This window comes from Mobula hypostoma, chromosome 1, assembly GCF_963921235.1.
Source record: "Mobula hypostoma chromosome 1, sMobHyp1.1, whole genome shotgun sequence".
Taxonomy (NCBI): Eukaryota; Metazoa; Chordata; class Chondrichthyes; order Myliobatiformes; family Myliobatidae; genus Mobula; species Mobula hypostoma.
In genome coordinates this window covers 76456415-76481907 of record NC_086097.1, presented here as the reverse complement: position 1 = coordinate 76481907, position 25493 = coordinate 76456415, and the positions used below count along the sequence as shown (strand labels likewise).

The following is a 25493-nucleotide window of genomic DNA, read 5'->3' as shown; positions in this document are numbered from 1 at the left end:
TAATGGTAATTGCATCTGCGCTTTACGCCATTTCGGCACGAAAGGTTTCATGGGAATGCTCTACCTTAGCGGGGGAAAGACGGGACAACGGCGGTCCCGTGTTGGACAAAGCAATTTAGCCCAATATAAGGGATGTCCCAGCTAACAGGGGACAGTTGGCAACCCTAGTGTGGGGGGGGGGGGGTTGTTAGTTACGACCGGAATATAGGTGATAAGTCAACTATAAGTCACTTATAAGTGGCTAATACACTCAATTTCGTTTCTAAAGGCATTTCTCTAACGAATTTAATATTAAACACACAGCACATATTTCCTCCCATGAATATAGTGATAAGTCAATTATAAATCACTTATAAGTCAATAGCATCATAACATTTTAAGTAACGTTTGGACATTAAACACACAGCGCATATTTTCCTCATATGAACATATAAAATCATTGCAACACACCAATATCGCTGAATCAGTGGGAGCCCTGGGCTTGTTTTCCTGCAACAACATGGTCCCATCAAGGGGTGATGGGAGACAGCGATACTCGAAGGGGGTTCCTTATGTCCAGTCTATTCCGTGATTTAGTTTTCGTTGCATTCATTGCAGAAAACCCCGCTTCGCAGAGATATGTTGGAAATGGAAGCAATGTTTTCAGTGCTTTCATGGCTATCTCAGGATATTTAGCCTTGACTTTGATCCAGAATGCCGACAGAGATGTTATGTCAAACATACTTTTCAGCCCGCCGTCATTTGCAAGCTCGAGGAGTTGATCTTCTTCCTGCGCTGACATGGATGACACGTGGGTAATGACACGTGCTTAAGTTCAACAGTGGGCATGGCAGGGAATGAGGAAAGGTGCAGATGACTCATATCACCAAATCATATCCTTTCCTCGCGGCCCGGTAGCACATGCTATGTGGCCTGGTACCGGTCCTAGGCCCAGTGGTTGGGGACCATTGTTCTGGAGGACTGCAAAATTGAAAATATCACTTCAGTCTTCAAAAAGGGAGGGTGACAGAAGAAAGGAAATTATAAGCCTGTTAGCCTGACTTCAGTAATTGGGAAGATGTTGTAGTCAATTGTCATAGATCAGGTTTTGGGGTACTTGGAGGTACATGATAAAATGGGCCAAGTCAATTTGGTTTCCTTGAGGGGAAACCTTGCCTGATATGTTTGTGGGAATTCTTTGAGGAAATAACAAGCTGGATAGACAAGTGAGAATCAGTGGATGTTGTGTACTTGGATTTTCAAAAGGCTTTTGACAAGATGCCTCACATAAGGCTGCTTAGGAATGGTATTACAGCAATGATACTAGCATGAATAGAGCATTGACTGATTGGCAGGAGGGAAAGAGTGGGAATGGAGGGAGCCTTTTCTGATTGGCTGCTGGTGACCAGTGGTGTTCCACAGAGGTTGGTGTTGGGATCATTTCTTTTTACATTGTATGTCATTGATTTGGATGACAGAATTGCTGGCTTTGTGGCCATGTATTCAAATGATAAAAAGATAAGTGAAGGGAAGGTAGTGTTAAGGATGCCTGGAGGCCGTTGAAGGACAGATTAAGAGAATGGGCAAAGAAGTGGCAGATAGAATACAGCGTCAGGAAGTGTACGGTCATGCACTTTGGTAGAAGAAATAAAAGCATAGAGTATTTTTTAAATAGGGAGAAAATTCAAAAATCTGAGGTGCAAGGCATCTTGGGAATCCTCATGCCGGATTCCCTAAAGGTTAACTTGCAGGTTGAGTTGGTGGTGAGGAAGGCAAATACAATGTTAGCATTTATTCCAGAGAACTCAGGTATAAAAACAAGGATGTAATACTGAGGCTTTATAAGGCATTGGTGAGGCCTCATTGGAGTACTGTGAGCAGCTTTAGCCCTCTTATCTAAGAAACGATGTTCTGACATTGGATAGGCTTCAAAGGAGATTCATGAAAATGATTCAGGGAATAAAAGGCTTATCATATGAGGAGCTTTTGATGGCTCTGGGCCTGTACTTACTGGAATTTAGAAAAATGAGTGGGAGAGGGGGTTCTCATTGAACCCTACTGAATGCTGAAAGGGCTAGAGAGAGTGGATGTGGAGAGGATGTTTCCTAACGTGGGGATTCTCGGACCAAAGTACGCAACCTCAGAATAAAAGGGATGACTGCATAAATAAGGTTATGTTATGGACCACCCAATAGTCAGCAGGATTTAGAGGAACACATTTTTTGAGAGAGCACAGCTGTTGCAAGAAACATTAGGCTGTGATAGTAGGTGATCTTAACTTTCCACATATTGACTGGAACTCCCATACTGTAAATGGGTTGGATGGGAAAGAGTTTGTCATATATGTTCATGGAAGTTTTCTTAATCAATAAATAGAGGTCACAGCAAGATAAAGTGCAATAGTGGATATCCTATTTGGGAATGGGACAGGGTAGATGACAGACGCAGGTGTAGAGGATCACAGTGGATCTACTAATCATAATTCCATTAGTTTCAAGATAATTATGGAGAAGGATAGATCTGGTCCTCAGGTTGAGATTTTAAAGGATGTGGCAAGTGTGGGGTGAGACAGGTTGTTTTGTGGCAAAGATGTGCTTTTTAAGTGGGAGGCTTACAAAAGTGAGAGTACAGAGTTGGTGTGTTCCTGTGAGAATAAGAGGCAAAGATAACAGGTTTAGTAACACACATAAAAGTTGCTGGTGAACGCAGCAGGCCAGGCAGCATCTCTAGGAAGAGGTAAGGTCCTAGAGATGCTGACTGGCCTGCTGCATTCACCAGCAACTTTTATGTGTGTTGTTTAACAGGTTTAGTGTTGTTTTTTAAGAGATTTTGAGGCCCTGGTTAAGAAGAAGGAGGAGGAGGTGCGTAGCAGAAATAGGCAGCAAGGAACAAATGAGGTGTTTGAGTATAAAATTGCAAGAGAACACTTAAGGAGGAGATCAGGGAGGTTAAAAGAAGGCATGAGGTTGCCCTAACAGACAAAGTGAAGTAAAATCCCAAGTGCTTCTACAGATATATTAGGAGCAAAAGGATAGCAAGGAGACAAAATAGGTCCTCTTGAATGTCAAAATGGTGATCTATCTATAGAGCTGAAAGAGGTGGGGATGATCTTAATTTTTTTTTGGGATCTCTATTTACACACAAGACAGTCACAATCTGTAGAAGTGAGGCAAAGCAGCAGTGAGGTCATGGACCACATATAAATTACAGAGGGGGAGGTGTTTGCTCTCTTGATAGAAGTAAGGGTGGATTAGTCCCCAGGGCCTCATGGGGTGTTCCCTTGGTCCTTGTGAGAGGCTAGTGCAGAAATTGCTGGGGCCCTAGCAAAGATATCTAAAACACCCTTAGCCACTGGTGAACTGCCAAAGGATTGGAGGGTGGCTAATGTTGTTTAAGAAAATTATACACTGGTGAGCCTGAAGTCACCACTGGATTAAGTTATTGGAAAGTATTCTAAAGGACTGGATAAGTATTTGGATAAGCATGGACTGATTGGTAGGTGGTGTCTAACCAAACTTAGAGTTTTTTGAGCAGGTTAGCAGGAAAGTTTATTAAGGAAAGGCAGTGGATGTTGTCTACGTGGACTTTAGCAAGGCTCCGCATGGGAGGTTGGTCAAGAAGTTTCAGTCACTTGGCATTCAGGTTGAGTTAGTAAATTGGATTCAACATTGGCTTCATGGGAGAAGCCAGCGAGTGGTAATAGATGGTTGACTCTCTGACTGAAGGCCTGTGACTAGTGGAGTGCCACAGGGATTGGTGCTGGGTCTGTTGCAGTTTGTCATTTCATCAGCAATCTGGATGATAATGTGGTAAACTGGATCAGGAAATTTGCGGATAACACGAAGATTGAGAGTGTAGTGGACTATGAGGAAGGCTATGAAAGTTTTCAGCAGGATATGGACCAACTGGAAAAATAGGCTGAAAAATGGCAGATGGAAATTAATGCAGACAAGTGTGAGGTGTTGTAGTTTGGGAGGGTAAACCAGGGTAGGGCACTGAGGAGTGCTGGAGAATAGGGGAATCTGGGAATACAGATTCATAATTCCTGAAGAGTGGTGTCACAAGTAAATGGAGTTGTAAAGAGAGCTTTCAGCACATCGGCCTTCATTAATCACAGTATTGAGTACAGGAGTTGGGATGTTGTGTTGAAGTTTTATGAGCCATTGTTAAGGCCTAATTTGGAGTATTGTGTTTGATTTTGATTACCTAGCTACAGGAAAAAAAGTCAATAGGACAGAGACAATTTTCAAGGATGTTGCCAGCACTTAAGGATCTGCGTTATTGGGAAAGGCTGAATTATTCCCTGAAGTGCAGGAGAATGGGGGAAGATTTGATAGAGGTATACAAAATTATGAGTGCTATAGATAGGGTAAATGCAAGCAGTTTTTTCCCCCACTGAGGTTAGGTAAGATTAGAACTAGAGGTCATAATTAAGGGTGAAAGGTGAAATGTTTAAGGGGAACAAGTGGGGCGATGTACTTCTTTGCTCAGAGGTTAATAAGAGTGTGGAACAAACTGCCAGTGGAAATGGTGGATGTGAGTTTGATTCAACATTTAAGTGAAGTTTGGATAAGTGAATGGATGGGAGGGATATAGAGGGCTATCCCAAGTGCCGGTCGATGGGACTACCAAAATAATAGTTCAGCATGGACTAGATGGGCCAAAGGACCTGTTTCCGTTCTGTAGTGCTCTATGATTTTATGACTCTAACTGAAAATACCAACAGAATTTTCTATATTGACAACATTCAACTGCACGTTAAAAGCATAAATCAAACCTCATAACAAATTCAGACCTTAAAGTTACATTTGAATTTGACTGGGTACATTTTCTTTTTAATCTGTTGTAGAATATATAGTAAGACCTGGCCATAGGCTTTAAACTTGTGTAGCTCTTCCCTTTTGTGTTTTTCCTTCTTCACTTCACTCCATCATATGTATTTGGTTGTGCCTGTAGCCATTTATCTTCATGTTCTGAGTTTCCCCTGAACTTCACATTTTTCCATGCTTTAAACATCATCTGACCAACCTTTTGTCACCCCTCACAATATATTAGGCACCATTAAACCTCTAGATTAGAGTCAGATATGTTCCTGTGGCTTATGTAGAACACTATTTGGAACAAGGTGGATGAATTAAAAGTGCAGATTGTTATTAATGAATATGATATAGTTGGGATCACAGAGACATGGCTCCAGGGTGACCAAGGATGGGAGCTCAACATTCAGGGATATTCAATATTCAGGAGGGATAGACATGAAAGAAAAGGAGGTGGGTGGCGTTGCTGGTTAGAGAAGAGATTAACGCAATAGAAAGGAAGGACATAAGCCAGGAAGATGTGGAATCGATATGGGTAGAGCTGCATAACACTAAGGGGCAGAAAACGCTGGTGGGAGTTGTGTACAGGCCAACTAACAGTAGTAGTGAGGTTGGGGATGGTATTAAACAGGAAATTAGAAATGTGTGCAATAAAGGAACAGCAGTTATAATGGGTGACTTCAATCTACATGTAGATTGAGTGAACCAAATTGGTAAGGGTGCTGAGGAAGAGGATTTCTTGGAATGTATGCGGGATGGGTTTTTTGAACCAACATGTCGAGGAACCAACTAGAGAGCAGGCTATTCTAGACTGGGTATTGAACAATGAGGAAGGGTTAATTAGCAATCTTGTCGTGAGAGGCCCCTTGGGTAAGAGTGGCCATAATATGGTAGAATTCTTCATTAAGATGGAGAGTGACATAGTTAATTCAGAAACAAAGGTTCTGAACTTAAAGAAGGGTAACTTTGAAAGTATGAGACGTGAATTAGCTAAGATAGACTGGCAAATGACACTTAAAGGGTTGACAGTGTATATGCAATGGCAAGCATTTAAAGATTGCATGGATGAACTACAACAATTGTTCATCCCAGTTTGGCAAAAGAATATATCAAGGAAGGTAGTGCACCCGTGGCTGACAAGGGAAATTAGGGATAGTATCAATTCCAAAGAAGAAGCATACAAATTAGCCAGAAAAAGTAGCTCACCTGAGGACTGGGAGAAATTCAGAGTTCAGCAGAGGAGGACAAAGGGCTTAATTAGGAAGGGGAAAAAAGATTATGAGAGAAAACTGGCAGGAAACATAAAAACTGACTGTAAAAGCTTTTATAGATTATATGAAAAGAAAAAAGATTGGTTAAGAAAAATGTAGGTCCCCTACAGACAGAAACAGGTGAATTGATTATGGGGAGCAAGGACATGGCAGACCAATTGAATAATTACTTTGGTTCTGTCTTCACTAAGGGGGACATAAATAATCTTCCGGAAATAGTAGGGGACAGAGGGTCCAGTGAGATGGAGGAACTGAGGGAAATACATGTTAGTAGGGAAGTGGTGTTAGGTAAATTGAAGGGATTAAAGGCAGATAAATCCCCAGGGCCAGATGGTCTGCATCCCAGAGTGCTTAAGGAAGTAGCCCAAGAAATAGTGGATGCATTAGTGATAATTTTTCAAAACTCTTTAGATTCTGGACTAGTTCCTGAGGATTGGAGGGTGGCTAATGTAACTCCACTTTTTAAAAAAGGAGGGAGAGAGAAACCAGGGAATTATAGACTGGTTAGCCTAACATCGGTGGTGGGGAAACTGCTAGAGTCAGTTATCAAAGATATGATAACAGCACATTTGGAACGCGGTGAAATCATCGGACAAAGTCAGCATGGATTTGTGAAAGGAATATCATGTCTGACGAATCTCATAGAATTTGTTGAGGATGTAACTAGTAGAGTGGATAGGGGAGAACCAGTGGATGTGGTATATTTGGATTTTCAAAAGGCTTTTGACAAGGTCCCACACAGGAGATTCGTGTGTAAACTTAAAGCACACGGTATTGGGGGTAAGGTATTGATGTGGATGGAGAATTGGTTAGCAGACAGGAAGCAAAGAGTGGGAATAAACAGGACCTTTTCAGAATGGCAGGCGGTGACTAGTGGGGTACCGCAAGGCTCAGTGCTGGGACCCCAGTTGTTTACAATATATATTAATGACTTAGATGAGGGAATTAAATGCAGCATCTCCAAGTTTGCGGATGACATGAAGCTGGGTGGCAGTGTTAGCTGTGAGGAGGATGCTAAGAGGATGCAGAGTGACCTGGATAGGTTGGGTGAGTGGGCAAATTCATGGCAGATGTAATTTAATGTGGATAAATGTGAAGTTATCCACTTTGGTGGCAAAAACAGGAAAACAGATTATTATCTGAATGGTGGCTGATTAGGAAAAGGGGAGGTGCAACGAGACCTGGGTGTCATTATACACCAGTCATTGAAAGTGGACATGCAGGTACAGCAGGCGGTGAAAAAGGCGAATGGTATGCTGGCATTTATAGCAAGAAGATTCAAGTACAGGAGCAGGGAGGTACTACTGCAGTTGTACAAGGCCTTGGTAAGATCACACCTGGAGTATTGTGTGCAGTTTTGGTCCCCTAATCTGAGGAAAGACATCCTTGCCATAGAGGGAGTACAAAGAAGGTTCACCAGATTGATTCCTGGGATGGCAAGACTTTCATATGATGAAAGACTGGATGAACTAGGCTTATACTCGTTGGAATTTAGAAGTTTGAGGGGGGATCTGATTGAAACGTATAAAATTCTAAAGGGATTGGACAGGCTAGATGCTGGAAGATTATTCCCGATGTTGGGGAAGTCCAGAACGAGGGGTCACAGTTTGAGGACAAAGGGGAAGCCTTTTAGGACCGAGATTAGGAAAAACTTCTTCACACAGAGAGTGGTGAATCTGTGGAATTCTCTGCCACAGGAAACAGTTGAGGCCAGTTCATTGGCTATATTTAAGAGGGAGTTAGATATGGCCCTTGTGGCTAAAGGGATCAGGGGGTATGGAGGGAAGGCTGGTGCAGGGTTCTGAGTTGGATGATCAGCCATGATCATACTGAATGGCGGTGCAGGCTCGAAGGGCCGAATGGCCTACTCCTGCACCTATTTTCTATGTTTCTATGTTTACTATTCATACTTGGTTGTCTTTTTGTCTTCAAATTTATGAAATTACAGCTTGCAGTTGGTGTAAAGCTTCACAACTCTGTACTGCAAGGGTTACTATCAAGATTAACATTGATTAATCAATAAATAATGATCTCATCATAGATTTATTACATTCTGCTCTAATTAATGTGCTTTGGTGAACTCTTAATCCTCCGTTATTCACTCAGAGATTGTGTGTGGATAAAATGATTTTTTTTTGTTTTCGTCAATTACAACCAATCCTTTCCAGTCCTGTGAACTTTAAAGGCAAATAACATTCGACATTGAAATGTTTGCCAAAGAAAAGAAAAATTTCACATGTTGGAATTCAGAATGAGCAGAAGTTATTAACATCTGTCAAATTATGCTGATTGAACAGTAGATAATAAAAGTCTATTCCTACATGAAAAGAAGCTTATTGTATGTAGTCTCACTTAGGGTAACATACAGCACACAAAACCAGATGTTAGATAGACCACCGTCAACTACGTAGCTACAAAGTACTCATTCGTAAATAGCTACAAGTAATCTGATATGATTGATAGAACAAAGCTAATGTCAGAATGCGGTCATGACAGATTTTAATTGCTGGCATTCCTTGGAATATATTTGAGAGGAGTAAGCCACCTCTGAAAAGCATGCAACAGAAGGTAGTATTGGTGTTATAAATACTGTTTACAGAACACTCCAAATTCAACTTAAAACATAGATGAACTCCTCCTATGTCTTGCTATTAATTTATTCCACAACTAAACTGATACTGTGGTGCAAAAACAGCATACCTGGAATCTCACTGGAGAATAGTAGTATAATATTACCTCCATCATGGAATCTAGTTACTGTGCACTTCTGAATTTATGCTGTGCATATTTAGCTGAAGGAATCATTGTGTGCTGATTTCAGACTTGTGATGTCAGTACAAGTCTAGTCCAATGGAAGAGGTGAATAGGGGTGTGCTTGGTTTAGCTGGATGAATACACAAAAACAATGCCAGGGAAAGATCAAGTGATTTATTGAACCTATTCCATGCAGTCAACAATACTTTAGGGATTATCATTCATCACATTCATTTCTCACCATCCACCAGCAGCATCGAAAATAGACAAATGCAGATCAGAAGCTCAAGTTCCAACAGGTGAAATAAATCTGTACTGATAGGTTGCAATCAATGTTTAGCTTCCTTGAGCATGTATATTAGTTTGTGTACTTCTTATCCTTTCTGTATTATGATCCATGTACGTTCCAATCAGGAATAGGTCAGCTTGGCTTCATCCAATCACAAACAAGAGAAAATCTGCAGATGCTGGAAATCCAAGTAACAAGCACAAAATGCTGGAGGAACTCAGCAGGCCAGGCAGCATCCATGGGAAAAAATAATTACAGTCAACATTTCAGGCCAAGAGGCAAATCTGGAGCAAAAAGAGGAGTAGATTTAAAAGGTAGCGGGGGTGGGGGCAGGGGAGGAGGTGGGGGAGAGAGAGAGAAACACCAGAGGGAGGTGATGGGCAGGCAAGGACATAAGGTGAGACAGGGAAAAGGGGATGGGAGATAGTTAAGGTGAGAGGGGGCATTACTGGAAGTTTGAGAAATCGATGTTCATGCCATCAGGTTGGAGGCTACCCAGATGGGTTATAAGGTGTTGTTCCTCCAACCTGAGTGTGGCCTCATCGCAACAGTAGAGGAGGACATGGATTGACATATGGGAATGGGAAGTAGAATTAAAATGGGTTGCCAAAAGAAGTGGGATCTCCCAGTAGCCACCTATTTCCATTCCGATATGTCAATCCATAGCCTCCTCCTACTTTCGCGATGAGGCCACACTCAGGTTGGAGGAACAGCCCCTTATATTCCATCTGGGTAGCCTCCAACCTGATGGCATGAACATCAATCTTTTGAGCTTCCAGTATTACCCATCTCCTTTTTCCCCTCTCACCTCATCTCTTTGCCTACCCATCGCCTCCCTTTGGTGCTCCTCCCCCCTTTTCTTTCTTCCATGGACTTCTATCCTACCCTATCAGATCACCCCTTCTCCAGCCCTGTATCTCTTTCACCAATCAACTTCCCAGCTCTTTATTTCATCCCTCCCCCTCCTGATTTCAACTATCACCTTGTGTTTCCCTCTCCCCTAACCCCCCCCCTCACCTTTTAAATCTACTCCTCATCTTTTTTACTCCCGTCCTGCTGAAGGGTCTTGGCCTGAATCATCGACTGTACTTTTTTCCATAGATGCTGCCTGGCCTGCTACGTCCTCCAGCATTTTGTGTGTCTCGCATGTAGAAAGGTTCACCAAACAAATGGAGAATACTTCCATAGGATTGCAAACCCTTTGGAAGGTTGTCCTTCTGACATTGCCCTTCCCTGATGTTACATAATCTCTTGTACCCCTCTTGAATCGTACAGCCAGATTTGGGAACAGCTTCTTTCCAACTGTGATAAGACTGATGAATGGATCCTGACCCGAACCTGGGCCGTACCCTCCAAATATCCAGACCTGCATCTCGGTTCTTTCGTACTACCTTACTTTCCATTTTTCTAATTTTTCTATTTATGATTTATAATTTAAATGTTTAATATTTACTTTTGATTTGTATCCAGGGAGCGGGAAGCGCAGAATCAAATATCGCTATGATGATTGTACATTCTAGTATTAATTGTTTGGCGACAATAAAGTATTTAATCAATTAATGAGAATGCATTCTGGGATCTTCATATACTTCTGCCGCAATTTGCTTGATGCCCACATACCTGTAGTAACTAGGGCACTGTTGTGATCCTCGCTCGATCAAGATAGTTGAATATGAAACAATTTAAACATGGCAATCAGAAGGTCAATTGGAAACACACATAAAAATCGCTAGCGAATGCAGCAGGCCAGGCAGCATCTCTAGGAAGAGGTACAGTCGACATTTCGGGCCGAGACCCTTCGTCAGGACTAACTGAAGGAAGAGATAGTAAGAGATTTGAAAGTGGGAGGGGGAGGGGGGGATCCAAAATGATAGAAGACAGGAGCGGGAGGGATGGAGCCAAGAGCAAGAAAGTTGATTGGCAAAAGAGATATGAGAGGATCATGGGACGGGAGACCTAGGGAGAAAGAAAGGGGGAGGGGGGAAGCCCAGAGGATGGGCAAGGAGTATAGTGAGAGGGACAGAGGGAGAAAAAGGAGACAGAGAAAAAAAATTAATAATAATAAAAAATAAATGAGTAATGGATGGGGTATGAAGGGGAGGTGGGGCATTAACGCAAGTTAGAGAAGTCAATGTTCATGCCATCATGTTGGAGGCTACCCAGACAGAATATAAGGTGTTGTTCCTCCAACCTGAGTGTGGCTTCATCTTGACAGTAGAGGAGGCCATAGATAGACATATCAGAATGGGAAAAGGACGTGGAATTAAAATGTGTGGCCACTGGGAGATCCTGCTTTCTCTGGTGGACAGAGCGTAGGTGTTCAGTGAAATTGTCTCCCAGCCTGCGTCGGGTCTCGCCAATATATTGAAGGCCGCACCGAGAGCACCAAGAGCAGTATATCACCCCAGCCAACTCACAGGTGAAGTGTCGCCTCACCTGGAAGGACTGTTTGGGGCTCTGAATGGTGGTGAGGGAGGAAGTGTAAGGGCATGTGTAGCACTTGTTCCGCTTACAAGGATAAGTGCCGGTAGGGAGATCGGTGAGAAGGGATGGGGGGGACGAATGGACAAGGGAGTCGCGTAGGGAGCGATCCCTGTGGAAAGCAGAGGGCGGGGGGAGGAAAGATGTTCTTAGTGGTGGGATCCCATTGGAGGTGGAGGAAGTTACGGACAATAATATGTTGGACCTGGAGGCTGGTGGGGTGGTAGGTGAGGACAAGAGGAACCCTATCCCTAGTGGGGTGGCGGGAGGAAGGGGTGAGAGCTGATGTGCGTGATATAGGAGAGATGCGTTTGAGAGCAGAGTTGATGGTGGAGGAAGGGAAGCCCCTTTCTTTAAAAAATGAGGACATCTCCTTCGTACTGGAATGAAAGGCCTCATCCTGAGAGCAGATGCAGTGGAGACGGAGGAATCGCGAGAAGGGGATGGCATTTTTGCAAGAGACAGGGTGAGAAGAGGAATAGTCCAGGTAGCTGTGAGAGTCTGTAGGCTTATAGTAGACATCAGTAGATAAGCTGTCTCCATATACAGAGACAGAAAGATCAAGAAAGGGGAGGGAGGTGTCGGAAATGGACCAGGTAAACTTGAGGGCAGGGTGAAAGTTGAAGGCAAAGTTAATGAAGTCAACGAGCTCAGGATGCGTGCATGAAGGTTATGGTGGTGAATGGGGGGTGAGAAATTATTACTAATATTGAGGCTGACCAATTGCATATTTGTTGATACATTTGTAGAATAGGCTTGTTAAGGGGGAAAATGAAATTTAGTGTCGGAAAGCGTGTGGTGCTACATTTAATGGGAAGAAAGAGCAAAAAAATAAGAGTTTGAAATTGAGAACTTAAAGGATCAAATATTGTTCTATACCTAGTAGGGCCAGAAATGGAAAGTGATGTACTGGAGTTCATTTCCACCAGGATTCATTGGACTTTTGATCACATTTAGAATTATTTCTAGTTCTGGTTCCCTTATTAGGAAAAGGATAACAATACTCTGGAGACAGTGTAGAAGAGATTTATAGGGACTATGGTCTACACCAGAGATTTTGCCTATCAAGCTGTAACTCTTTTCAGTGAGCTCTTTAGAACAGTGAAGGGTTTTATAGCATAGACTTGGAGCCAGCTTTTACTCTTGAAGGAGACTTGTACTGGAACCATAAGTGGCCGTTACAAAATCTCATAGTGAATTCAGGATTTTTGTTTCTCACCCAGAAAATAGTTAAATTATGGAGCTTACTGCTGTAGAGGCTACCAACATCAATGCATTATAGTGGAAGCTAGGCAAGCAAAAAGGGGAATATAACTTTCTTTTAAAAATGCAGTAAATCTTCAAACTGCTCAACAGATAAAGTGTCATCTGTGAAGAGTGAAATAAAGTTATTGGTTCAAAAGAACCAAGAAAAATAGAAATCAAACTTTTTTTTTCAAGTTGCAGATTAGAAGAAAAAGCCAGGAAAGTTTGTGGAGACACAAAGATGCTCAGTATCAGAAGTGATGTTGAAAATTGAGGAAGTTTAAAAAGGGAGAAGTGAATGAAAAGGGAAGAGAAGGGATAAAAAAAAATCAGAGTCCGAACTGTGAGATGCCAGCACTTCAGATGTTGGGAATCTGTAATGAAACTGATATAAAATGTTAAAAATGTGCAGCAGCCCTGACATTTAGAGAGAGAAATCCAGAATTAACTTTACAGAATGGTGGACTTGCATTAGGTTTGGGCAGTTCTGATATAAACCAGGAAAATTTGTTATAATTTCTGAAATAAATCTTGACAATAGACAGTAAGAGGATGCTAATATAGGACATTATCACCAGCACAGACTATTTGGTCTGAATAATCTTGTCATAGGCTACCGAAGCACATTAGAAATGGACACAGTCAGCCATCCACCCTTCAGCTCTAATTTGGATACATTAAGATTGTAGCTGATCTTCTACCCCAGTGTCATTTTCCAATACAATCTCCATATTCCTTAGCATCCTAAATTTTCAGAAATCTTATCAATCTGTATTTTCAATCAATGCAGGAATTGAACTTCTACAGTCCCCCAAGATAGGAAATTCTAAGGGTTCACCAGCACCTGGGTGAAGAAGTTTCTCCTCTTCTCAGTCCTAAATGGTTTCCTCCTTAATTTGAAACTATAACCACTGGTCCTAGACTCCTCAGTCAGGGTATATATCTTCACTGTCTAGCCTGTGAATTTCCTTGAGATCCTGTGAACTTAAATAAATTTGGAGATTGTATTCTCTTTGACAATCTTGTTTAAAATTTGTTGGGGTAAATTTGTCACTGTACTTGTAATTACTTACACTTCATTTCATGAGGCAACCAATACCTACTTATTCTTTGCATATTGCATGTAAATGATCGGAGACTCACAGAGCGCTGTAGTACAGAACAGGTTCTTTCACTCACTAAGTCCACACTGACCATCAAATACCCATTTGCACCAGTCCTACACTTGGTCCACTTTAATCTCGCCCACATCCCCATCAACCTTTCTTGGACTCTATTCTCACCAGGGGCAATTTGCAGTGACTAATTTAGTCCTGCGGTCTACCAAACCTCACATTTTTGGAATGTGAAAGGAAACCAGGACAATTGAAAGAGGCGCATGTAATCACGGAGAACACGGAGACTCCACACAGGCATCACCACATGTCAGAATTGAGCCTGGATTACAAGAGCAACAAGCAACTCGAGTTGTACGTGTGTACCTTCCTTGAGATGGCGGGGGACCTGGGTCCCTCACATATTTCCTGTGCTCAGTGAAGTAAGGGTGACAGTAGACCTTCACATCACAAGAAGAAATTAAGATGATTGCCAGGTGATGAGGCTGCTGTGTCACTCTGTCCCTTTAGCTAATCAGCCATCTATTTCATTGGTGAAGCTTTTGTTCTGGTGCAGCACCTCTTGTGTTTTAGAGGTGAGCAGGCGCCGAGAGCTACATTGTGATAAATGCCTGAAATATTCTCTGATCTGTCATTTGATTATAGCTAACTCTTGTTAATATACCTTGCAAGGAGTCATGAAATAGGCATGAGAAATTAACCCTTTTTTGTTTTCAGTTAGACAGGGTTTACTACATGTTTTGCATTGGTGCAAAACAGTATTTGATATCCAATGCATAAATTAGATAAGTAAAGCATGAATATAACCCAGTTGAATTTGGACAGAATGCAATAATTTTAGTTGGTACATTTCAAACGTTCTTTATTTATACTGGGTACTATGCAGCTGTAACTAAGGTTGCTGAGATTGTGGTTAACATTGTGAAGTAGAACTTCACCTGCTGTTCGAGAACTGAAACCACAATAATTAGCTTTGGGACTTGCGTTAAATCCTCTTAAGTCAATAGTTTCTACGATTTATAACCATATGATTTCCTAATATGTAAAGGGTCTTGGGGGTGAATTTGTCTTTGGAGAGTCTGAACCTTTACTGTGAAAGGCTAAATACTGTTATGGGTTGAAAGTGCAGAGTGCCCTATGCCTGATCTTGATTCATAAGTTGTTACACCTCCTGGGAAAGATACTTATAGTCAGCTGGTTGTCCTCATTACCAATTAAAACCGAAGACTGGAATTTCCTGTGCTGTTAAATGACATATAGTACTTTAGTTGTTGATCCAGTAAGAAGGATTAAAATTACCCTTAGTACTTTGAGAAGTAAACATCAAAAATATTTACCTTTTCATTCTTTAAAACATAGTATCAGATTGTAAGATCTGCTCGGGTTTACCCTACAAGTCCGAAAATGCTCTTCTTCAATACCACAGAATTGGCAGCTAGGTACAAAAACCTTATTTGTCAGATTGCTTCTTTGTTATCAGGTACAGTACTAGATGAACTGAAATTTCAGACTCATGGGTATTGAAGACCTCGAGGCAGCTGTCCCACATCCTCTGCTCCTTTTTATTTTACACCCCCCCCACCCCCAGTTCTGTCTGCCTCTCATCTCTCCCTTATCTACTTCCACTGATCATCTTATCAGACTTCAGCATCTGCATCCACTCATCACCTTCCAAATGTCTCAATCTCCTCCCTTGCCTCACCCAAGCCAGCTCCATCTACCCCACCTTTTTCTCCTTATCTGTCTCCATCTACCACCCTCAAGCCATTGTCTCTCAACAACACCCCTCCCTCTCCCCCACCTGGTTCCATCCACCTGTCACTTCCCTCCTGACTGGTTCCACCTATCACCTACCTGTATTTGCCACATCCTTCCCTCTCATGTCATTATTACTGGCTATGTCTCTCTGCACACTCGGTTCAAGTGCAAGACTGAGTTTGAAATGTGGGATATCCCTTTGCAGACACAGAAGTGGCGGATGACCTGAACAAGTTTTTTGCTTCAGTCTTCACTGTGGAAGCCATTAGCAATATGCCAGAAGTTCGAGAGAGTCAGGGGGCAGAACTATATAAAGTTGCCATTACTATGAAGAAGGTTCTTAGGCAATTGAAAGGTCTGAAGGGACATAAGTCACCTGGACAAGATGGTATGCACCACAAGGTTCTGAAAGAAGTAGTTGAAGAGATCAGGAATCACTAGATTCTGGCATGGTTTCGGAGGACTGGAAAATTCCAAATGTCACTCCAATCTTCAAGAAGGGAGAGAGACAGAGACAAGGAAACTATAGGCCAGTGGTTGGGAAGATGTTGGAGTTGATTGTTAAGGGTGTGGTTTTGTGGTACTTGAGGGCACAGGATAAAATAGGCCAAAGTCAACATGGTTTCCTTAAGGGAAAATCTTGCCTGCCAAACCTGTTGGAAATCTCTGAAGAAATAACAAGCAGGATGGACAAAGGAGAATCGGTGGATGTTATGTACTTGGATTTTCAAATGGCCTTTGACAAAGTGCCACACAAGAGGCCAATTAACGAGTTAAGAGCCCATGGTATTACAAGAAGGATACTAGCATGGATAGAGGATTGATTGGCAGGTGGCAAAGAATGAGAATAAAGGGAGCCTTTTCTGATTGGCTGCTGGTGACTAGTGGTGTTCCACAGGGGTTTCTTTTCACATTATATGTCAGTGATTTAGATGATGAAATTGATGGCTTTGTGGCCAAGTTCACGGAAATATGAAGGTAGATGGATAGATAGTTTTGAACAAACAGAGAGGCTACAGAAGGACTTGGATTAGGAGACAGGGCAATGAAATGGCAAATGTAATAAAGAGTTGGGAAGCGTATAGTCATGCACTTTGGTGGAAGAAATAAAAGGTAGACTATTTGGTAAGGCACTGAGGAGTGCAGTAGAACAGAGGGATCTGGGAATATAGATACAAAATTCCCTAAAAGTGGCATCACAGGTAGATAGGGTTGTAAAGAGAGCTTTTGGTACATTGGCCTTTATTAATCAAAGTATTGAGTATAAGAGCTGGAATATTATGATGAGGTTGTATAAGACATTGGTGAGGCCGAATCTGGAGTATTGTGTTCAGTTTTGGTCACCACATTACAGGAAGGATATTAATAAGGTTGAAAGAGTGTAGAGAAGGTTTACAAGGATGTTGCCGGGACTTGAGAAACTCAGTTACGGAGGAAGGTTGAATAGGTTAGGACTTTATTCCCTGGAGCGTAGAAGAATGAGGGGAGGTTTGATAGAGGTATATAAAATTATGATGGGTATAGATAGAGTGAATGCAAGCAGGCTTTTTCCACTGAGGCAAGGGGAGAAAACTACCAGAGGACATGGGTTAAGGGTAAAGGGGGAAAAGTTTAAAGGGAACATTGTGGGGGGCTTCTTCACACAGAGAGTGGTGGGAGTGTGGAATGAGCTGCCAGACAAGGTGGTAAATGTGGGTTTTTTAACATTTAAGAATAAATTGGACAGATACATGGATGGGAGGTGTATGGAGGGATATGGTCCGTGTGCAGCTCAGTGGGACTAGGCAGAAAATAGTTCGGCACAGCTAAGAAGGGCCAAAAGGCCTTTTTCTGTGCTGTAGTTTTTCTATGGTTTCTATTTTCTAAATGGAGAGAAAATTCAAAAATCTGAGGTTCAAAGGTCCAATTTAATGTCAGAGAAATGTATACAATATACATCCTGAATGAATGAGGTGCAAAGGGACTCGAAAGTCCTCATGGAGGATTCCCTAACGGTTTTTTTTGCTAGTTAAGTCGGTAGCGAGGAAGGCAAATGTGATGTTAACATTCACTTCAAGAGGACTAGGATATAAAAGCAAGGTTGTAATGTTGAGATTTTATAAAGCACTGGTGAGGCCGCACTTGGAGTACTGTGAGCAGCTTGGGGCTCTTTGTCAAAGAAAGGATGGGATGACATAGGAGAAGGTTCAAAGGAGGTTCACAAATATGATTCTGTGATTGAAAGTCATGTCATATGAGGAGCAAATGATGGCTCTGGGCACGAACTCGCTGTAATTTAGAAAAAAATGAAAGGTGACCTCATTGAAATCTACTTAATATTAAAAGGCCTCATTAGAGTGGATATGGAGAGGAGGTTTCCTGTGGTGGGGCAGTCTAAGACCAGAAGACCCAGACTTGGAATAGAGGGGTGTCCTTTTAGAACAGAGATGAAGAGGAATTTCTTCAGCCAGGGAGTGATGAATTTGTGCTTTTGTTGCCACAGGTAGCTGTGGAGGCCAAGTCATTGGAGATACTTAAGCCAGAGATTGATAAGTTCTTGATTAGTCAGAGCATGAAGGGATACGGGCAGAAGGTAGGAGACTGGGGTTTGAGGGAAAATGGATCAGTCATGATGAAATAATGAAGCAGACATATTTCTCCTAAATCTTATGGTCTGATGACATCACTCGACTGTGACCCACTTGAGTTCATATGCAGCGAAACTTTCACACATGCCTTTGGTACCTCTATGCAATAATGCCAGTGCTCTCTCAGAAGCCTCTTAAAACCTGTCTCCAACCAATATCCCTTTAAATGGCTAAGTGTATAATTTTATTTAATGACTGATGCTGCCTCAAGAAGTTGAATCCATCACTAAGGATCTCAACATCCAGAGCACGCCTTCTTCACATTACTACCATTGGCGAGAAGGTAAAGGGACTTGAAGACATATGTTCAATGTTTTAAGAACAGCTTCTTCCCCTCTGTCATCAAATTTCTGAATGACCCACGAATGCTATCTTTTTATTTGTCTTTTGCACTACTTACTTACTTTGTAACTTGTAGTATTTTACTGCCTTGCACTGTATTTCTACTGCTACAAAACAAAAAATTTCATGACGTAAGTCAGTGATAATAAAACAGATTCTGATTCTCAAGTGTAACAACTGAATTAATGATTCTGTTCAAATAAGATTTGTTGCAAGCACTTAATAGTGTATGTATCTTGCAACATTGCAAAAGGAAGTGCAGATAGAAAATATTTGTGTGGAAATATTATCATTAGGTTTTATTTTTGTGATTATTTAAATCATCTTTCCCTGTATGTGGGAGAAAGCATGCCTCAAGTTCAAATACATGTGAGAGATGATTTGCTGAAGCACAAAGCAACAGGCACACTGATTTTAAAAAGTCCTGGTGAACATAGATAGAAAAACTCATAATACAAAATGAATTGAAAAATTAACCTAACATGAAAATAATCTTCCAAGGAAGAACATTTCTTCTCTTAAATTTGCAGCAAAATAATTCCTATATGATTTCTTAAATTGTTTATGGTAAGAGAAGACTGTGCATGTTAATATAGTACAAATAATCATTGGCTTGTTATAAATTACTTTGAAGAAATATTCACCTTTGTAAAAGATAAATCCTGCAACCAGCAGAGGGCGATAGCATTCAATTTTCTGCTGTGTTCCCTTTAAAACCAGTAGCTCGTTGAATGGATATTGTGTCCTACTTTTAGTCATCAATAGCAAATAGAAAAAGAAGCTCCAGAAAATTAGCTTTCAGTTGTATATCAGGATGGAGAATGGAGGATAGAATGAACTTGGGAAGCATCAGCAAGATAAACATAATTGGTACATAATTTACTTTAACAGATGAATCTGTGAAAATAATGTCTGCCTAAAGGGAAATGTAGCTCTCCACTTTACCCACTTTAGCAGATTGACAGTTGACTTCTTCTGCACTTAAAAACATCTGAATATTCTGATCAATGGAAGGTAAATGCTGTCTGAGCATATAATATCACCAGTTTTGTGTTATTGCCTAAGGGGAATTACACTAAAATGGATTTTCAACGTGATTTAGTCTTCATGCTGAATACTGAACTATTCAAAGGTACACATAGTAATTATAATGTCTTGCAATAGAAGAGGTTAGAGTTTTTTTCTAAGTTAAATAAACGTTCCATAACTGCAGTCACTCTCTGTACATTCCTCTCCTGTTCAATATCTTCTTCATCAAATCTCCTGCAAGTGAATTCCACTATAGTTTTGCAGAAATAGCAACTTTCTGAGTACATTCATCTTTCAAATATATAGGTAGTTAAAAAACTTAAATTAAACCAGCTTTTGAAGAAACATAATTTAAAGTATTATTATTCTGTTGTATACATTACTAGCTAAATCAATTAAATTTTTACTTGTATTCACAGAATATCATGCTGCTATTTTATATTTGAAGCGAGAGTGTAAGAACGAAATAGAAAAATTACAGGTAAGAATTTCTAATTACTTCTGAATGAGACTAAGATGTATTTTCTGACACGTAGCCACTTAAAGGAGCTAATTGAGAGCGGGCACAGCAGGTAATAGTGGTCTGGCCAACTAAATCTGAATTTACCTACTGTGATGTTTGTAGAAAGGAGATTTGGACAGAATATTAACTGATCAACTGATAGCAATGTTTTACTCTACTAAATACTTAGCAGTATGTATTGTTTGAAATAAACAGCCTACTCTGGCACTAAAATGTATATGTATAAAATACACAGTTGTCAGTCCTTCATGCTTTAAAAGAATTACTTTGGACTTCACAAGTGCAGCAGATTTTAAGTGCTCATGCTGAATGATTTGGATTTTTTTCAAATAACTAATTGTATTAATCCATTAACAGCAGAAGTATCAATATTGAAGAAACATAGAAAATTTATAATGAATTTGATATTCTCTTAAGAAAACTCATAGTTGTTTAATAATCTATTTGTAATTCTGTGGTTCCAAAAGAGGACAAATTAAAACCTTATAAAAATATTGGCGATAAGTTGAACCGGTCAATGTTCATTCAGTTCCCTTAGAAATACTATTCCACTTTATTTGGTATTTAAATTGGTTGTCATAAAATGACAAACCTACCTATGCAAAAAGGAAAATTGAATTAATGAAACAGCTAACTTTATTTTTAGTATGAGATTAGAACTCTCTATTTTAAAAATGTGTTGGATGTGTTTTAAAGGAGGAGGTTTCGAATAAATTTAACAGAAAAAAGATACCTTGAGCCTTCAATCCATTGAAAATAATCATCTATTATTTTGAAGTAAAAATTACCAAAATATTTCAATAGTTAATTGTAATCAGTTATGAAATATATTAAACTGCTTGAGGTGAAAACTGATTTAGTCTCCCATGCGTGCTTTACAAGTATGTGTGGGGGATTTATGTCTTAGCACTGCCAATTAGCAATCAGTTGATCAGTGCAACTGTGCCTGAACATTATCTTGTCACCACATTAACTTACAATACTGTCAGGATTTCAATTAACTACCCTTTGTATATATTTTGAAGTCTGCCCACATAACCATTTATGTCTTGCAACAATTTTTATGGCACCTTAATAATTTTAGCAATAGCATACTTTTTGCTGTGCATCTGGACTATATTAACCTAGGCTGAGTTCAAAAACATGTTATGAGTGATAATTGAAGGTACAATTAGTTCTTTTAAAAAATTCTAGCTTCTGATACTGACAGCCAATGTTTGGAGACATGTTTTTGATCTGTAAGTGCTTAACAAGTTCTAAAGTTGTAGATGCAATAATAATGAATGTTGTAAGAGGCCAAATTCACTGAGACATTGAAGTACATCAGTACTCTGTGTTATTAAGATGCCTGTCAGATTAGATTCTTCCGGTCTGCACAGCATGTGCAGTTCTTGTTTCTATGTCTTTCACCATTATCTCTCACTTGGTTCACCACTTTGTCGGAAAGAATTTTGACACGTTGTCTGCTGCACCGTTGTGAGACACATACCTGTTATCTCATTGAAGCATGCAGTTGTCAGAAAAGTCTGTGTGCCCATGGTTATATTTTGTGAAAGTGATGCCAATTGTGGGTGAAAGCAACATTAGTTGTTTCTGAGAAGGAAGGCATCATCCAACTGCTCATCATCATCCCACTTGAGATCAGGGCCAAGACTTTGTGCTCAGTGTGTTCAGAAGGGTTGGCAATGCTCTGCATCTTTTTTGCTGTTCATCAACTTCTCTTTTTTTATTGATAGCCTTGTCATACTGTATCTGTGTTCACAGAAGCAATGTTGACACTGGCTGTCCGACACTGACATTACCACCACCATCTGCTCTTGTTTTATTTTTTTTTAATTGAATTTATTTCTCACATCCTACACATACATGAGGAGTAAAATTCTTTGTTACATCTCCATCTAAATGTGCAATGTGCCATCATAGTAATTTATAATAAATAGGACTGTCAATGTGACATAGAATACACTCAAGTCAGCGTGAGTTAATCAGTCTGATGGCCTGGTGGAAGAAGCTGTCCCGGAGCCAGTTGGTCCTGGCTTTTATGCTGCGGTACAGTTTCCGGGATGGTAGCAGCTGGAATAGATTGTTGTTGGGGTGACTCGGGTCCCCAATGATCCTACATACCCTTTTTATACACCTGTCTTTGTAAATGTCCTGAATCATGGGAAGTTCACAACCAACTACAGATGCTCTGGGCTGTCCACACCACTCTCTGCAAAGTCTTGCGATTAAGGGAAGTACAGTTCCCATACCAGGCAGTGATGCAGCCAGTCAGGATGCTCTCAATTGTGCCCCTGTAGAAAGTTCTTAGGACTTGGGGGGCCCATACCAAATTTCCTCAGTCGTCTGAGGTGAAAGAGGCGCTGTTGTGCCTTTTTCACCACATAGCTGGTATGTACAGACCACGCGAGGTCCTCAGTGATGTAGTGTTGTCGGTAAATTTAATTAGCAAATTAGAGCTGTGGAAGGTGACATAGTCATAGGTATACAGGGAGTAAAGAAGGGGGCTTAGTACACAGCACTGAGGGGCTCCTGTATCGAGAGTCAGAGGAGTGGAGTTGAGGGAACCCACTCTTACCAACTGCCGGTGATCTGACAGGAAGTCCAGGATCCAGCTGCGCAAGGCAGGGTCAAGGCCAATGTCTCTGAGCTTCTTGTCGAGCCTGGATGGAACTATGATGTTGAATTCTGAACTGTAGTCCAAGAACAGCATTCTCACATAAGCATCCTTCTTCTCCAGATCTGTAAGGACGGTATGTAGAGCAGTGGCTTTTGCATCGTCTGTCGATCTATTGTGTCGGTGGGCGAATTGTAGGGGGTCCAGTTTGGATGGTGGGTTGCTGCAGATGTAATACTTGACCAGCCTCTCAAAGCATTTGCTTATTATTGAGGTGAGTGCGACAGGACACCAGTCACTCAGGCATGTTACCTTGGTATTTTTAGGTAGAGTGACAATGCTGGATAATTCGAAGCAGGAGGGCACTCTACACTGGGAGAGGGAGAGATTAAAAATGTCAGTAAACACACCTGCCAGTTGTGCTACACACATCCTGAGTACTTGCCCTGATATGCCGTCCAGTCCTGCAGCCTTGCAACTGTCCACTTGTTGGAAACGTCTGCATACGTCAGCCTCAGAGTTGACTGAGCTGGGAGTACTTGGACTGGTGCTTGGTGTGCCTGTGGTTGTCTACACTACTTCCTCAAGAGGATTCAAATCCTGTGACATCTAGTCACTGCAGCGCAACCGTGCTGGCCATGTTAAATCTTTTAAAATATGAATAGGTGCCATTGAGATAAGGATGTTGAATTTGCCATAATTTATCAGTAGTTATTGAACTTCAGTCTCTGGTATTTATTTGTATCACCAAGTAGCTTTCGCAAAGTCACTTTCTCCGCCACACTTAATGGCCAGGTTCCTCAAAATCCACTTTACCTCTAGTATGCTCTCTTCTATATTTATGTGGTAGTAATTAGGTGTATGCTCACTTCCAGTTTACTGCTGTGTTGTGTGTTCCGTTTTCCTTGAATGAGTGAAAGGATGAACATGTGAATTTGCAGGAGCGGTTCCTCTTGTCTGCTCTGCTATACCATAAGACAATAACTGATCTGGTTATAACCTCAATTCTTCCTATGCCTGGTAATCTCCCCCCACCCCACTGTCCCTATTTGCTTATCAAGAACTAATCAACCAATCTGTTTTTGGCTTAGGAATATTCAAGGACACCTTTTATTGAGGAAGAACATTCAAAGATTCATACCACCTAGAGGCTAAAAGAATTGATCCCCTTCTAAATATTGGCCCCAAATTCTACATGCTTTCACAAGTCATTCTCTCCACATTAACGCTAGAAAGATCCCTTAGCAATTTACGTGTTTCAGTCAAGGCACAGCTATGCAACTATGCAGCCCCACTTTCAACGTCTTGCATGGCTAAGTGAGGAGAATTCAGTCTGGTTAAGGAGGCAATCTGTTGCCTTTCCTCTTTACTCTGATTTCAGATCCCTCGGTCTCTAATTACCATAGGTTAAGATGCAAGAAAGGGGCACATACTGTATTGTGTTACAATTTGACAATAGAGAGACTAGAAAAGTAGTGAGTGCCGAACCAAATGTATTCATTGAGTATAATGCAAAAAAGCTGAAGCTTCTTTATACTGGGTGAGGTGATAGTGGGATTGTTTTGCGTAGATATTAAAGAAACTATTTCAAACACTTTGGTATATAACAGCCCTAAAACATGTCTGTCAATTCTCACTTGTGAGGATTGGCATTTGTTCACTTAAGTTTTGAAATGTAAAGATTAATGTTATTTGTAGCTTAATTCAGATTCAATCTATCTCATTTATAGAAATCAATCTTACTCAACACAGCCACATTGACAAGCTGCTAGTGGGCATCTAAAATGTGGCCACATGCTTGGCTCTATTTCACCAAAAACAAATTCTCCTATGCAGAATCTGAGAAACAATTAACAGTATAATGTGTTAGACAAAGATGGAGAACTATATTTTCTGTTGTCATTGGTTATTATATTTCCTGTCTGCTACTATTAATGTATTTAATGCAGTGAGCATTCACCGTACTGAATTTCTGCTGCTTTAACAGGTTGATGTTTGATCCAGTGTCTTATCAGGTAGTGTTGCTGCTTCACAGCTCCAGGTACCCAGATCTGATTCTGTCCCTTAGTGTTGTGTGTTTTGGAACTTTCACATTATCCCTGTGGCCCTTTAGCTTTCTCCTTGTTGATCCAGTTTTATGTAGAAGATAGGTGAACTGACTATTGCAAATTACCCCTAATCCTTGCAAAGTGGTTGGAGAATCATTGAGGATGGGGGTGGGGGTGCGGGAAAGGGATCAGGAGGATTGTGAGATTGAATAGAGCATAGGGAAAATTAGTGAGAGAATGGCATTCATGGGAGAGCTGGCAGAGACTCTTTGGCCCAAATGGTCTCCTTGTGAGGGTGTACAAAAGGAAGTATAATTAAATTTAATTATAGTGTCATAGAACACATGCCCTTCCCATCCATGTACCTATCCAAATTTCTCTTAAATGTTGAAATAGAACCTACATCTACAACTTCCACTGGCAAATCATTCCACACTCACCACCGTCTGAATGAAGATGTTCTCCCTCATGTTACCCTTAAACATTTCACCTTTTATCCTTAACCCAGGACTTCTAGTTCTGGTTCACCCAACCTCAGTGGCAAAAGACTGTTTTCGCTTACCCTATCTATACACCTCATCTTTTCATATACCTCTAT

General features: G+C 40.9%; 1 protein-coding gene across 3 annotated transcripts in view; it reads left to right on the top strand.

Annotated features, from left to right (window-relative positions):
* The window catches only part of fmn1 (formin 1), a 386619-nt gene that overhangs the window by 102096 nt on the left and 259030 nt on the right, over positions 1-25493 (top strand). For all 3 annotated transcript variants that reach the window (XM_063050982.1, XM_063050990.1, XM_063051000.1), the window contains one exon: positions 20127-20188. In XM_063050982.1, coding sequence (XP_062907052.1) covers positions 20127-20188 — 62 coding nt within the window. The remainder of the gene's footprint in view (positions 1-20126; positions 20189-25493) is intronic.